Source organism: Pezoporus wallicus, unplaced genomic scaffold, assembly GCF_028554395.1.
Source record: "Pezoporus wallicus isolate ANWC-B61680 ecotype Strahan unplaced genomic scaffold, APGP_CSIRO_Pwel_v1 contig_8047, whole genome shotgun sequence".
In the NCBI taxonomy this organism is placed as follows: Eukaryota; Metazoa; Chordata; class Aves; order Psittaciformes; family Psittacidae; genus Pezoporus; species Pezoporus wallicus.
The window spans coordinates 1,068,834-1,085,144 of NW_026639548.1; the positions used below are offsets into that span (position 1 = coordinate 1,068,834).

The following is a 16,311-nucleotide window of genomic DNA, read 5'->3' on the forward strand; positions in this document are numbered from 1 at the left end:
GGTTTGAGCTAGCACGATCTTCTAATACTTGTTGATGTAATTCCTTTCACTTTATCTGCTGGTAGGCTAGCATTGAATTAATCCCAAGTGCATGCAACAGAACATCTCACAAAAGCTTGGGTGATTTCCATCTCCCCTTTGACTCTAGTCTGCAGCTCGTCTTATTCATAAGATAAGACTCAGGCACCTCTCTTTATCCAGGAGCTGGTAAGGCTGCACAGCACTCTTATGGGAGATGCTAAAATGAGCCTTGATCACTGGAGTGTTCTGTAGCCTGAACAACCAGTTCTGACAGTCCCTCACTTCCACCGCTTTGTTATTTGTCTGACAAGCCCAAGAGCACATGCAGTGCCCCTGTATCCAAGGCACTGACTGAATTAGCTCTTTTATCTTTACCCTATTTCCACTAACTTTTAGTTTTGCATTGAGCAGCAGATGAAGATGAAGATAAAGATGATGACTTCAGAGCTCCACTCTACAAGAACGTGGAGATTAAAGGAATCCAAGTACGGATGAAATGGTGTGCTACCTGCCACTTCTACCGCCCTCCACGCTGCTCCCACTGCAGTGTCTGTGACAACTGTGTTGAGGTAACAGTTCTGTTGATTATGTGATCTCTTGGTTTTGCCTCAGTGATGGGGTTGCATATCTTACTGAAAACATGCAGTTAGGTGCTTCCCCCAGTATTTCAGTTCTTGAAAGTTCTCAGCTGTAACCTTGTTGATGGACTCCTACTAATCAGTACCATTTGAAACATAGCCCTCAGTTATGATGGTTAAATACACAATAATGTTTGATGTCGGCTTTGTTGCTAGTAATAATTAGAATAAACTTTTATAATGCTGGCTGTATTTTCATTGAAACAGCTAAGGGATCATGAATGTAAAGAAGGGGTAAATGAAAGAGTTGATGCAGAGGCAGAGTTCAGGAGAGCAGGAAATACATGGTGAACCATTGTAACTTGTCATGTATGAGTGTACCACTCAACATTCAATTCAGAACAAACTGGTGCCTACATTAGTGGACAAACAGGGAAGCTAGAATGGTGTATGAGCTTTAGGAAAACCAAGCTCAGGATTTAGCACTTGTTCTCCAGTAAATAGAAGGACCCCATATTTGTTTCAACACCCAAGCTCACTCATGACTCTAATGTTGGTTGCTCTGAATTATGGGTTTTCATGTTTCTTAATAGCTTTAGGGTCTTGGTGAGGCACAGGATTTTAAAAAATAACCCCAAACAGTAAAATGTGCTTTTCTGGGCTATAAACATCTCCCAGGTTTGTAAGTACAGAGTGCTGTATCCACAGCAGCATATTGCCAGGGGGGATTTTTTATTGCTGAGCTAAAAATTTCACTTCTTAAGGATCATTTCTGCTGCAAGGTCTATTTTTTTTTTCCAAAAGAAAGATGAAATCTTTAATATGTCTAAAATATATTCAGCTGTACCATTAAGATGAAAGGAATTACTAATCAGAAAAGGAAAAAAGTACCAACGTCAGCTAGAATACTGTGTATACCATCTTTGTCCTAATCCTCTTTGCCGTAAGCAAGGGAATAGTCCCAAAGAAAGCAGCTCAGTTACTTGTGAGAGGAAGGCTGCCTGGATTTATCTTGTGTCAGTCATTTTCTCCTTCAGGGCAATATATATCTAAGTTGTAATTATCTGGAAGCAGTGCTGTGCCTAATAACCATCAGTAAATAGGACAAGGCTGTCCTGTTGCAGAAGGCTTTAGAAGAATGCAGGATTCGGGAAGCTGGAGAGTAAGGAGCTGCCAAGGTCCCTGGGTAGAGAGGAATAGCGACAGCTATTCGTAAGTTGCATCAGTTTCTTCAGATTGCTGTGAATTGTTGAACAGAGCTGGATTTTTTGTGGAAAACCTGAGTCACATATTCCTTGTTTTAAAACATAAATGCTTTCACTAATCCAAGCTCTTGAGCATTGTTCAGATGATGGTAAATTCTCAGTTGACCCATGGAATTTCCTTCTTCTGCGCTCCCCAGTGGCTCAGCATGAAAGTTCATTTTGAACAAATGAAATTTTCTCAGAAGAAGATTGCTCAGAACTCAATGGCATAAACAATTGCCATTTCATGATGCCATAAGGCCTCCATGGAGGCATTTCTTTCTGCAGCAGAAGTGACAATGGGTGAAAATCCAAAAGGAACCAAAATAAAGTAGCAGAATGCAAGGTGACTCTCTCTAGCTCTCCAGAAGTTTTATTGATGGTCAGATCAGTTGAATGTTCCTTACTATTCTGGTGGGCAAGTAAGATGCTCTGCTTGTATAATTAAATTATGACTGCTGTGGAGGAATATAGGCAAAAAGCATTAATGACTTCTGAATCAATAAATCATGGTCTTAAACAGCATGTTTTATTGATTCTTGTGATGCTTATTTCCCACTCATCTATTCTACAAGAGCTTGCAGACAGTGATAGGAGTGACTACTGGCTGTTCCATGTGGAACCCTTTCAGGGTTGTAATTCACATCTTTCCACTTTTAATCTAGAATGTGCAATAAAAATTCCTTTCCCAAATAGAAAACTTTTGAGTTAATTTGATAAAAATGAACAAACAACAAAAGCTGACAACACTTGCAGAAATAAAATCATTTGAAACCTAAAGCCTGCTGTGACCAGAGGGACCCAAAAATGAAACTGTGACCAAAGTAGTCAGATTTTTTTGTTTTCTTTACTGAAGTGTTTGTGGTGGTTACTTACGCAGTTTCAATCCATAGATATTTTGAGCTGCTTACAATCAGATCTGCATAATAAACATATGCTATGTCAGCATTTCAGATATAGCCTGAAATGATCTATATTAAAAGACCTGTCATTTTCTAATGTGCTTTGAAAAAGCTCCAGTCCGCATTCTTGTATTTTGTAAATTTTGGTAAATACATTGTGCAAAACTTAAAAATACAAAAACCCCCTTTGTCGTCATTGAGGAATGTTTAAAAATAACATTACCACAAAACAAAGAATAAACCATTTGTTGTTGTAATAAGTGTGAGCTATTGATTCTGAAGAATACAGAAATAAGAAGGGGTTATTTCTTGCACCTGATCCTGTCTTCAAACGTCTAAAATAATCCCATTGAAGACAGTGGATTTATGTGCTTATGAAACTGTATAAATGCACTTGGAATGTGTCTGTGGCTTGCCCTCATTATTAAATCTCCTGGTAGAAGGGATCTGTCTTTAGGAGAGACTTTGAACTTTTAACTGAGACAAATAGTCAGGTTCATAGCTGTTAAAGATCTTGTGCAGAACTTTGCCTGTGTCTTATCCAGCTGTTGCTTTTCTTTGGGGACCTGCTTGGTAAAAAAGTGTGCACATCATGTGCATTGTTTAAAGTGGTTTCATCCAGATAAATAGAAATGCAAAAATGTGGGGCAGAGAATCCTGCAGCAGTATTGCATCTTCAGAACATTCTAGGTTATAACAACGTCATTCTTATTGATGACTCATGCTAGTGATGATAAAAAATTAGTGCATCTGCTGCTAGCAGATAAATAACCTTTCATTTTTTGTAACTCTTTTTGAACCCTATAAACACTCAAGTACCTTTCCATCCATAGAGACAGAAACCACTTGGTCGTAAGCCCTAAAAGGAGATTCTAGCCTGTTGTAAAGCTGCAGAGTAGCCTGATGTAATTTTACTGACGATAGCTCAGATTTCTTTCCAAGACAATATATTTCCTTTCATTGTTTGGATATTGTTCCCTATCTCTCCCTTTCTTTACAAGGATTTTGACCATCACTGCCCATGGGTCAACAATTGCATAGGACGGAGGAACTATCGCTATTTTTTTCTCTTCTTGCTGTCCTTAAGTACGCACATGGTTGGAGTATTCACCTTTGGGCTCATCTTCGTACTAAACCATATGGAAAAGCTGGGAGCAGCTCATACTACCATTACGTATCCTTCTTTTTGGTCTTTCAAGACCCAAGGTGGCCTTGAGGGAAATGTGAAAGAATGAATCTGAAGATTTGGCTTGCTGGAACTGGTGGAGATCTACTCCTCTGCTGATACTCCATTACTCTTACCATGTAAATGCTTAGTGCAGGTTTTCCTCTGCACTCATTTTACCTGTATAACCATTAGTTATTCCCAAAACTCTGACCTTTTGTTTTGGTCTTTGATCTTAATCTTTTCCATGACAGCCCAGCAGAAGAATGTGCTGCCTCCCTGAATTTTACTTCCAATGGGTATGACTCTAAACTGCTGGATACCATTTACTCTATTTAAAAGTTACTGTATTTTAAAAGAGAGTTTGCCCTGGAAGCAGCCCCCCTGCATGTTAGTGTAATACATGAACTGCTGGCTCTTAGGGGTGGTACATCTGTTGATACATTAGTGCAGAATGGTCTTTACAATATGGTTAGAATCAAAATCAGTGAGTTCACATTATTTTTAGCCATGTCAACTACAAGGACTTAGGCTAGGAGCAGTTACATTCAGTTAAATAATTAAAGGTGAGGGACACCCTCCCTGTTTCCAAGATACATTTTTGCTCCTTTTCCTCTCCCTCTCCTTCATAGCCTCTTTTTCCCTTCACTTACCCCAGTTTCTTTAACTCCTGCATACAGAATGGCTGTTATGTGTGTGGCTGGGTTATTCTTTATTCCAGTCATTGGTCTCACTGGCTTCCATATTGTTCTAGTGGCCCGAGGGCGCACAACGAATGAACAGGTAAGAAGCAATCTTTCTCTGTGTTGGTGGCTAAGATGTCGAGTTGGGAAGGAAAGTCAGCAAGTCAGCTTAGGTAAAGCAAAAAACAATCCAAATCTCAGCAGATTTGGAGCTTTCATGAAGATCAAGGAAGTCTGCCTGGTTTTCTCAAATTTTTTTCTTGAATGCACTACAAGCAAAGATTTCCCCCTTCTAACCACAGAGGATCATTGCAGGCTTATTTACCATTTAAAATCTGCTCATGGCCTTGAAATAGATTTTATCTGGAGTATCATCAACCCCAGAAGTTCAAACTTTATGAGTCAGACTGAAGAAACCATAAGTTTAAATGAAGGAAAGAAAGGAAAAGATTAAATCATGCTTTTGCCCTGTCTCCTGATATTTTGAACTCCTCCAGCTAACCCACAGTGCACATATTAAGGGCTGAACTAGCTCTTTGTCTCACTCTCTTTGTCTGTCTCTTGTTCTCATGCATATATGCACACACATGGAGAGGCTATTGGTTTTAACTTGTTTTGCTTCTCCAAACCAAGTGCCAACATGACATCTTGTGCCAAAAAGCCTGTAAAACTTCAGTTCTGCTGCTCAGTTACTCAAATGTATATAACCCACAGCCCCTGTGTGAGGGATCCAGACCAATATGCCTGTGCATATCAATAGCACGATACGGGTAGTAGCAATCTAGTCATGGGATCCCTGGCCCTGCAGTTCATAAGGGGTAGCTCAGTTAGAAAGCTTGACACTGGGTTACGCAAGGTGCCAGTCAGCTGCACACAGCATTTTCAGCTTTCTTCCCAATGTTAATTAATTGTGTGCATTCCAGGGCTTTGCCAGTCTCAGCTCCACTCAAAGTGCCCCTCACACACTACGTTTCTCACATCACACTTCTTTTTCAGTTTTTTATCAAATGCATTTCTACTGCTCTTGCACCTCTGGGTGCTCTGTAGCTCATGCTGAGCAGCGTGCTTCTAGCTGTCTGCAGGCTGACGTCTCCATGCTTACATGCTTATATGGCTTCTCTGCAGACTGTAAGAGTTGAAGACATCTGTCTTGAGGCCAGGCCTTCAGGAACTGGGATAAGATGGTCTCCTATCCCACAAGAGACAATACAAACTTCTATCCAGAATAGTGTGGGAGGTTTACATACGCAAAGAAGCTGAAGTCATCCTGAAGTGTTGCCTAACATGGCCTCTGAACAAAGCAGGCTTACCGTAGCTGTAGATCTTTTAATGCTTTTTCTGTCCTCCTTGGAATCAGCTGCTCTTAACTGTAAAACTGATTTTGGCCAAAAATAAGGTTTGATAGTGTTAACAATAGTACATCCTACAATAGTAGTTCATGCTACAATAGTAGCATGAAACCCAGGGCATTTTGGTCTCATAGCCCAAATCATGGTCTGTTTTAAGCTTGTCTTTGTGCAGTAATGAAAACTGTTCATGAAAGTTTTAGACTGAAGAGAAAGGAAAGATTTAAATTGAGAAAAAGGTAAAATTTTAACTTGCTGTGTTTGTGGCTACATAAACATTAAGAAAGTTGAGAATTTTATGTTTAACTTGATTGAAATAACTATTGGAAAATGTATCCTAGCTTGGTTTGATTTCCTGAGCTACCAAACCACTTAAGATTAATTCATTTTCCTATGCCATTCTGCAGATTAAATATAATATAGTTTTAGTTTCTGTTCAGTTGCGTGTACTGCCTATCTGTAACATTATCTGCTCTCAGCTTTCCAGTTACAATATGTTTAGCTACACTTTTCCTTTTTTCCCAGTAACTTTTATAGGCAGCGGTACAGACCTTTTTGGTATTTTATTGTAAATTTTTGGTATTTGTTCAGAGTCCATTGGGTTTGAGCATTCATAGTAGGCAAACTGTGATTGAGGAGTTCACAGAGGCTGATTTAAGATGTTTGTGAGCTTTACAAATGCCTCTGAAATTCTTTTATGGAATCAAAATAACCCATAACCCAACATCTGCTCATATCCTGGTATTTTTAGTTTTTGAATAGAGTAAATAAATATCCTTCCTTCTTAGGCTGCTTTCTATCAGTGGATTTCAAGCTACTCTAGAAACCAAATTGATATAATTAGTACTGTAATCTGCTAGTTAGAGAAATTTTATTTTCATGTTGTGTTTGAGAAAATGGGCACAGAGATATGAAGAGCTTTGCCAGCATCTGGCACAAATCAGCTTAAGTGCAGGATTAAATGCACATGTGCCAAATGTCTCAGGCCCATGGCTTAGTCATAAGGTTAGTCTTCCAACCCTCATAACTTCCAACATTTCTCTCTTGGCCTTTTAAAGAGTTTTATGTTATATCAAAGAGACCAGCATAATATATTGCAAAATCATTTAATCGTTGTTATTTTATGTGCAAGTAATTAAAGTATTTCTGGTACTCTCTAAACTTGTTGCTAGATCAAAACTATGAGATGATTAAAATTCATTACTTGCAAACAGCAACAGTAATGCTTTTAATGGCAATCACTATTAATCTCTCTGGCTTTATTGGTATTTATCCCCATATGGTTACTTTCAAGTATCTGCCTGTAGAGAATACAAACCCTTTACAAAGCTTATGAAGCTTTGAATGGATCCCACCAGTCTAATGAGGCTTGGCTTTTATTAAACTAGCTCATTTCCAAGCAAACATCGTAATCACCAGGGAGTTCCTGGCACCCTCCTGCATAAGGCAGGGGTTCGTACTATTTGCCGCTAGCGATGGGAAGCTGACAGAAAGGAAACATTGCTTTCATCCAACATTACGAATGTTGAATTGACATTCCTGTTTGTTTGGAGGGGACTTGCCAAGGAGCAGAGGAGTGGAAGTGACAGCAATGGAAGGGACAAAAGCAGGAAGTTTGGCTGCAGCAGGCACGAATCTAATTACAGGGGCGGCATGGACAGGTGAACCTTGCCACTTTGAAACTCAGTCACATTCAGCACACTGCCCTTTTGGGAAGGGGTCTTTAGTTGGTGTGCTTCCTAGCTAGAAGCAGGTGATGAAGATGGTGTGTTAGAGCAGGAGAGAGGAAGTGCAGCATTCAAAGAATGTTTGGGATCTGTTTGGGAAGGACACTAGGGTCAGAGTAAGGCATACTTGTTCTTGGCTTTCTGAGGGTTGGATGATGATTTTTATGTAACCAAAGGTTTGAGCACTGTCCTGAATATGTTTGCAGGTGACAGGTAAATTCCGTGGAGGAGTGAATCCCTTTACCCGAGGATGCTGTGGAAATGTGGAACATGTTCTCTGCAGCCCCTTGGCTCCCAGGTAAGAGAAATGCTTCAGCTGGGAGTGAGGGAGATGGAGTAGTTGTTGGGACAGAGGAAGAAAATGTGCTTGGTTGGGCTCACAAGTAAAGGACCATTGATGAAATATCAGGGAAGTAAAGCAAAACACTCTTGAAGGCAGAGCTCTGTGGTAGCCGTTCCACTGTTGCATTGCGCAAACCTGTCCAAGCAGTTGCTTTCTTCATGTTATTCATAACCCTCATCCCAGAAATGTTTATTTGGAATGAGCATGTCAACTTGTATCAAAAGCCTATAACCTAGATTTCACTAACTTACCTAGTGGATTTCAGTAACAAGGTAAGTTTTCATATGTTACCTTATTCCCAACATGACTTTTGCACTGTACAGTCATCATCCTGGTATTCTAATCTGCTGGAGAAAAGGCAAGAATCTAAAATCAGCCTTTCTCCTTAAGACTTAAATCTAATTTAAGGCTGCTGTGGTTTTCAATCTCACTGGCACTTTCATTATCATAAAACAGATTTTCAATGAAGTCTGTATCATGGAACTTGGGATTTATTTATGGCTTTCTATTTTTGGGGAAATGGATTTATCATTTCACATTTTAAAACCAGGATTTTAATGCAGTAGATCAGATGGAGTATAAATATCCTAGGTGCAGGAGATGTCCAGCATGCAGACATGTTAATAGTCATACTACAAGAAGACTTATTTGAACCTTTTCAGGGTGTTGAGCGATTCCAGACCCTGGCACTATTATCTGCCTCTATTCTTTTTCTCTTTCCTTTGCTGTGCAACAAATAAGTCCTAAAAGACTGTTATGTGTGTTACAGTGAAGACACTGGAATGGCTGCTTCTCAAAATTACTGAAACATGAAAATCAGGTCAAGATACTTTAAGAGAGCTAGATATTAGAAGCTGGGAGACACTCCTGTTGAGAGGGGTGTGAGTACTATCATCATCATGGCTATTCTCAGACTTTCAGCAAGCAGAATGTTTGTGTTTTGTGAAGACCAGTTCAAATTGTCCTGTGTATTGAAAATCACTGAACCATCACTACTAGAATGTCCTGTTCACTAGATAAAACAGAGAAATCTTTTGTGTGTATTGATATTTATGCATTGTACAGCCACTGCCCATTTGCACTTACAGAATTCTAGTCAACTAGAAAGAAATTAGATATCTAAAGTCAGCCAATGCCATTTAAATTTGTCGCTTCCTATAGGCCTGTCTGTTTCTTTTACATCCCTTTATTTGAAAACACTAAACATGCTACATACACAAGTGACCATGTGGTAAGCTAAAACTGACTGCACATCATATTCTCCATGTTAACTCCCCATGTGCTGGGTCTTACTGCCGCACCCATTGTTTTCCACCACAGGAAAGCTGTTTTGTGTTAACTAGGTAAGATATAGTAAATCACTTCCACTGGCAGTAGGCCTCTCTTTCTCTTCATGTGAATTGCACTCATGTCCATCACAGTCGCAGAAATTGCTTGGGATTTTCAATGCATCCTCTCTTTTTGATCACTAAGCTCTTTTTATTGCTTTTTAATTATTACATCTGGTGAAATGGAGTCTGCTTATCTAGATTCTGACTCAAATCATACCCTAGAAGCAGGAAGATTTTTTTGTCTCTATACCTTGTTTGTAGGTTATTGTTTATTGTAATGCTGACTGTTGAAAAATTAATCAGGTACATAGTTGAGCCCAAGAAAAAGCAAGTTGTGAGTGTGAAGCCTCCTTTCCTCAGACCTGATTTATCTGAGCGTCAGATCACAGTGAAGATCAGTGACAATGGGATCCAAGCCAACCTCAACCGGAGCAAGGTAAGGCAGCCTTCAAGCACTGCTTTTGAAGAGCATGGATTGAGCATTATGAATCCTGAGAAAGAGTTTGTAATAGAAAATCTCTGAGATGATGCTTTTTGTTTGTTTGTTTTAGAAAATAATGGAGGTTGAGTCCTTGTTGTATACTTCCTCCTGTGAAAGTAAGCCAGATTCAGTAACAGCAGCTCTTGATCCAGCTGTTTTTGCAGCTCTGTAATAGAATACCTCTGGGCATCTTCTGGATCTGGCTGTTCTTTGCAATAGCTACTTTCTGTCCCATGAGTTGCCACCTCTTAGTTCCAAATTAATTTTAACAAATCTAATACTTTGCGGGAAGCCTTGTACCACCAGGTCAGCTGTTGTACTGCAAAGGTTTTGAGCTTCCAGACTGTACAAAGTCTTGTGGTCCAGTGAAAGAAATACTGTCTCAGAAGCTGAGTTCTCTTTTTCAGTTTCTCCTGTTATGAAATAGAGAGAAGGAATTGTTTAGTCACATAAAGAGCAGTGGATTCAGAAGAAGACACTTTGAAAGATTTTGTGGATAGTTATTCGTTACACTCTGCCTGGGAAGTTGCTGAAAAATACTAGAAAACATCAGTGCCTTCTACCACATATAAGCTAGCATGATGATAATGTTATTTAGCATGCCAAGTATACTAGGATAGTGCATTTAAAATTATACTGGCTTGTTATGACAATGCTAATTTTACAGGTGACAGTCGTTGTCTGCAGTGGATGCTAAATCATGTTTGTCATTGTAGAATAGGTAATTCTTGTTCTGAGGTACATCCAGCACTCTGACATGTGCTGTTATTTAACCAAGTTGTGAGTAATGACTGACTCTTTGGTCATTTTCAGTCCAAAATTAGCCTGGAAGGTCTGGAGGATAAAAGTATGGATGTGCAACCACCTCTCCCACCCAAAGGAGATCCAAGCAAGTACTCTGAGCTGAAAGGCCAGTTGGGGACCAGTGAAGGTATAGTTACATGATCAGTGTTTTATTTTCAATAGTAAGAAAATATTTAGCCTCTTTAAAAAGCTTCTGGTATTCTTTCAAAACAGTAACGGGATCTGGGTAAAGGTTTTTTTTCTATTTATAGGAGTTCAGAGCAGTAAAGCGAGAGAAAAGTAGCTTGAAGTATTCATTCAAGCCGAGGTTGGATATTTCAGATCAGTTTTGCAGAGTTTTTAAACCCTTTTAACCACCTTTTTAAATTTTTGATCAATTTTAAAATTAAAAGTTTTATTTTGACCTAAGGAATCAGAAATATTAGCATGAAATGCTTAGGTATTGCAAGCTGAATTATTTATTTTATGGAAATGTGAAATTAAAGCTTTATTAGTATTAACAAAACCTCTCTTTTTTCTCAGACAAAACTAGCTGATATTTCAAATCTGATATTTCAAGTTATGGCAAAATTACTATTCACCAAAATATGTCACCCCACTTAATATATTACATCTTGTTTCTTCGCTCCAAATTGTTGATCTCATGGCAATGTACGGCTATTTCCACAAGGACCCCATTGATTTTAGTGAAATTCTGCACAAAAATACTGCCAGTTTTATTCTTTCCAGAACAGATCTGTTTGCAGCAGACCATGGATAGCAAGGAATTAGGAATGATAGCTTTCTGTCCACACATTTCAATAGAAAGTCCTCTTTTCTTTTCCTCTTTTACAGAAGGCAGCCTTTCACCCAAACTTATCAGCCCTCCTACACCTGCCATGTACAAGTACCGACCAGCTTTCACCAACAATCCCAAAGTGCACTACCATGCTACAGCTGAGCAGGTGAGTGAGCCTGGGAGAGTCTGCTCCCATCTAACACCAGGCAGCATGGAGCTGAGGATAAATTCATTGCAGGGCTCTAGTGAATGTCAGAGTGTGAAAGTAAATAACAACACTTGGCATTGTTGTGCGACCGTGTATATTTGCACTGTGCTCCCTAGGAAAACATGTCTGCTTTTGCACCTTTCCTCTGTTGAGCTTGACATGTCAGTCCTGCTGACAGGCATGAGCTGCTGCTTTACCAGTCTCTCGGCCTGATCCTGAGATGCTGAGAAGTGTCATTTCCCGTTGGCTTCTCCAGACATAGGTGCCAACTCACATTCACTTCAGAGAGAGCTGGGCATGCTTAGCGCTTTTCTGGATGAGAGCTTTTAGCCAACAGGCAACATGCTCAGTGATTCCTTAAGATATCAGCTTGCAAAACAGAAACAACTTTTAAAGCATCCCAAGAGATGTTTTAGTTAAAATTAATGGAAGATTACTCATGTTTGACCTTCCTGAGCACTTTCTTACAACATTTAGGTTATATGGAAAAAAAAAAACAACAAAACTTCCTAATACTTGGCATCATTTCCGCCTATCAAGAAAACAGAAGTCCAGACAATTAGAGAGACTTGCTCTGGAATTCTGTTTTCACTTTTGCTTAGGAGTTTTGAAACAGTTTACAACTGTTTCCTTTGGAAGCAGTGTGCAAAACTAAGTCCACTGCTGATAAACTCGTTTTTCTTGCTTATTTCTCACGGATTTATTACAAATATTCCTTGCCCCCCTAGGGCCTGAGAACAGCAGTTTTAAAATCACTGGTCTAACTGTATGCTTGTAATATGTATCCAAGTCTTCACACACCAGTGGAGATGATACCCTTAAAACACACATACCACACACAACGCAGTAGTCTTACAGTTATTTTCACCAGGAGCTTCAATGTCACCCCTGCAATAACAGGAAGTGGGTAACATAAAAGAAAGGAAAACATGGTAGAGATATATAATTGACTATAGCAATATTGAAATAAGACAGCATGTTCCTTAGATGGTGAAGAAAACTTTTTCAATGTCTTTTTTGTTTTGAAAAGAAAGATGGTGAGAAATGATGGAATTCCAGCTATCACCAAGTTTGTGTTTTAGTCATACTGCAGTAATTGTAGATCTTATCCTCTGGGTTTGTCCACTTAATGAAGAAAAGATTGGCTTATGAAAGGGAATGTGAGAACAGTGTGTTCACTGTATCCAGAAAGTTTAATATCATAGCATCCTCACTTTATTACATAAAAAATGGCTTCACATCCAATTCAAAATACTCTGTTTACAGGCATCAGCCAGCACTTTTGAGTGTATAGGCCACAGTGGTTTTGGTCATGATGCCAAAAGTTGGAGAGCCATGGAAGGCAAGCTTGTCCTATTCATTCAGTACACAGCCACAGATAGAGTATAGGTGCAGGATAGGTTTTCATTAGGCCAGGAGACTGGGCAGTGCTATGAAATGATAACAGGGTACAGCATCTTCACTCTGAGAGTTCCTGTTTCAATCCTAACCTAAAAAGATGTTGTTACTATAGGCTGACGGGTGTGCATACAATCAGCATTGTGGACTGTTCAGTTTTGTAGTAGTCACAACTTTCTAGTAGTCAAGTGGGAATATTACAAAAAGGAGTTCACTTGGCAAGCAGATAGAATGGCACATATTTGCCTGCCAAGCAATATCTCAATATAAGGTATAGAGAGAAAGAGACTAGCTGGTGTGAGGAATATCATGTTGTCTCTTCTGTATCAGTTCTTCAGCCTGTGAATATAATTCTGCTTTTGAGCAGAGAAAGCTGTTAGGAAAGAGGGATCAGGGCATGAGGATAAGTAGCACAGATAAACTTATAAGCTACGTCATTGCTCTTTCCTCCTCCTTACAGGCTGTCACTTGGTCTCCTTTTTCCAGAGAAGGACAAATTTAGCACCACACTCTAGAAGACAGGGAGCTGTTTTGCCTATTTCCCTATCTTCTAGTTCAAAGAAAAAAAAAGAAGAAAAATTCAGAATAAAACAGATTTTTTTTTTTTCCTTTAAAAGAAATTAGATAAAGAACAAATTGCATTGACTGCATCTCTGACTAAATATGTGACTGATAATAATTCTTCGTTTGCATAGCTGATTTAGCCAATTTCTTGTGCATTATGTCAAACTTTTCCTTAAAAATAACTGCAAAAATTACTTGCTTTAGCAGAGAATGGCATTTCAGATGAGCAGAACTGTAAGCAATCTTTCATAGAGTAAAACGAAGTAAAGTCCTATCTGGTTTCAATGCACATAAATAAATTATGGCCTATGTTTTCTTCTGTGATGTGGCTACTCTCTCCTACACAGCAATTAAAAAGAGAAAATTGTTTCATTTTGTTGTTTAAATGGTGGGAAGGAGCCTCTCTGCTTTAATTAAGCTTAGGTGCTTAATTTTGAAGACCTATTACTGGGAATTGAGAATTACTGAATATTCATAGCTCTGAGTAAAGTGGACAAGATGGATGAGAGTGTGCTGGTCCCCAGTGTGTTGAAATGAAGCCTAAAGTATTTCTGACTCAGCATGCAAAACCAGACATCCTGCAACTCAAGAGCTATTTGTAGAAAAGTTGAAGTGCTTTTTCCAAGGGCAGTATTATCAGATTACAGTCTGATTTACCTTGACTGAGACTTGAGTCTCAGCTTAGAAAGTCTCTCATTCTGTGTTTTCAGTGTCCTTTATTGACATATCTATTCCTGTCTATATTATTTAACACTTACTATGACTAATTCCTCCTTGCTTCTAAGATGATCATCCATATGCTGAACAGGAGTTAGGAGATTCCTTGTAATGAACCTGTGTCATAGCTGGGCTGAAAGTCTGAGGGAAGACCTCCAGCTCTTTTCTTCCCATCCACTCACTATGGAGAGCAAACCTGTACTTACTTATCATTGGCTTCTGTTTCTCATATTTACCTCTGTTTTAGATCACCATGCAGGAGGGACACAGTCAAGGGGCTTTGATAGAAGAGGATGGCAGGAGCCTTGATTACCAGTCCGAACCCAGCTTGGACATTCCCAGCTACCGGAAGAGTTCCCTCCACAAGACCTATCAGTCTTCCCCACTCCAAATAGATTCCTTTGCCATCAATTCACGATCCCTGAGCCTGAAATCTGCTAGCAGGAGAGGGACAGACAAAGTGCCCCTACATCCAATAAAGTCTGAAGGGACGGCTTCCACCCCTTACAAAAGCATCTTTTCTCCCAATTCCCTATCAAACAGAAATGGGAGTCTTTCATATGACAGCTTGCTAAACCCCATGTCACCCTCGGGAAGGAAGTGCATTGCCCATTCTGCTGTCAGCTCTGTTGGGTACCACTCCCCCTATTTATCAGCCAAAATGTGCCATCTAAGGGGAAGTGAGCTCCAACGCCAACCACCGCAGAGCTTCAGCCCAGTGCTGGGGGGTCCAGCTCCACATCAGCGAGACCCCTCCCCAGTCCGCTATGATAACCTTTCCAAAACCATTATGGCATCCATCCAGGAGAGGAAAGAGATGGAAGAGAGGGAGAAGCTCCTCCACTCGCACCCTGATTCAGTATTTGCAGACTCAGGTGTCTATGACACCCCTAGCTCTTACAGCCTTCAGCAAGTCAGCACACTCTCTGAAGACCCACGCAGCATGGCAATGAGATATGGATCTAGAGACAATCTGATGGCTGCTACCAGTTTTAGCACAAGGAACCCTATACTGCAGTCCTCAGTGTCTTCACTCTCAAGTGCAATGACAAGAGCACCAAGGACTTCCACAACCTCCCTACAAGCTGATTTAGCCAATAATAACGTCCAGTCCCATCAAGCACTACAGGGCAGGGTGAGCAATGGCTCCTACAAGTCTCCAGGCCACCAGGTCCCATCGTCCCCCACAGGGATGCCTAGGTCACCCTCTTACGGAGGCCCGAAGGCTGTCTCATTTGTAAACACTGTGGAAATTACAGAGGTGCAATCAGTGGGAGCACAAAGGTATGTACTGCTGTAGGTGCTGCTTAGCAATAAGAATCTGTTTGCATGCAAGTGGAGAACTCGTCACTGGAGGCACAACACGGATTACATTTGCTGCAGGCCAGCAAGGGTGGGAGGTTTGTGGGTGAGCTTTAATTCTGTAACTCCCTCCTAACAACCTTGTGATGACAAAACATTTGCACATTTGCTGTTACTTGAACTGCAGGTGGTCAGTTAAGATGTAAAAGTCATAGTGATTTAGTGCCTTAGCTGAACTGGAGAATTATTTGCAAGATGTGAGGCAGATTATCCCTTCCATTATGCACAAAGGGGCGGAGCTGTTTTAGTTTGCAGTTCAAAGGGAGACTGGACCCAGCCATTGCTTGGACACAGAGGCAAAGTTGGAATCACAGCATGTGCAAGCATACCCTGCACATGCAGGAGTATGCCCCCTGCAAGGAGGTATCTGAACAAGATCCTCAGCTGTAACTTCTGTTTGCACTTACCTTTCTGCATGCGCTTTTTTCTTTCTTCTGGAGACTGTAGGGCTTGGAAAGTCTGAAAAGAGCTACATCATCCCAAGGATGCAGTATTTCAGCAAGCTGGGGGCCTGGACAGTTCATTAGAAATATCTAGGTTTTCTTTGCATCTGGCACTGACTGCACTATGCTGTCCTCTGGTTAAGGTCCCAGGTTCCTTACTCCAGTATTATCCAACATTTTGGGGAAAGTTACTGAAATGTGGGAGATCCATTATTG

At 40.2% G+C, this 16,311-nt stretch overlaps 1 protein-coding gene across 4 annotated transcripts in view; it reads left to right on the plus strand.

The window, feature by feature from the left end:
• Window positions 1–16,311, plus strand: part of ZDHHC8 (zinc finger DHHC-type palmitoyltransferase 8) — a 126,042-nt gene that overhangs the window by 102,977 nt on the left and 6,754 nt on the right. For all 4 annotated transcript variants that reach the window (XM_057414905.1, XM_057414904.1, XM_057414903.1 and 1 more), the window contains 8 exons: window positions 433–590; window positions 3,747–3,919; window positions 4,591–4,693; window positions 7,873–7,964; window positions 9,644–9,776; window positions 10,635–10,752; window positions 11,460–11,569; window positions 14,538–15,574. In XM_057414905.1, coding sequence (XP_057270888.1) covers window positions 433–590; window positions 3,747–3,919; window positions 4,591–4,693; window positions 7,873–7,964; window positions 9,644–9,776; window positions 10,635–10,752; window positions 11,460–11,569; window positions 14,538–15,574 — 1,924 coding nt within the window. The remainder of the gene's footprint in view (window positions 1–432; window positions 591–3,746; window positions 3,920–4,590; window positions 4,694–7,872; window positions 7,965–9,643; window positions 9,777–10,634; window positions 10,753–11,459; window positions 11,570–14,537; window positions 15,575–16,311) is intronic.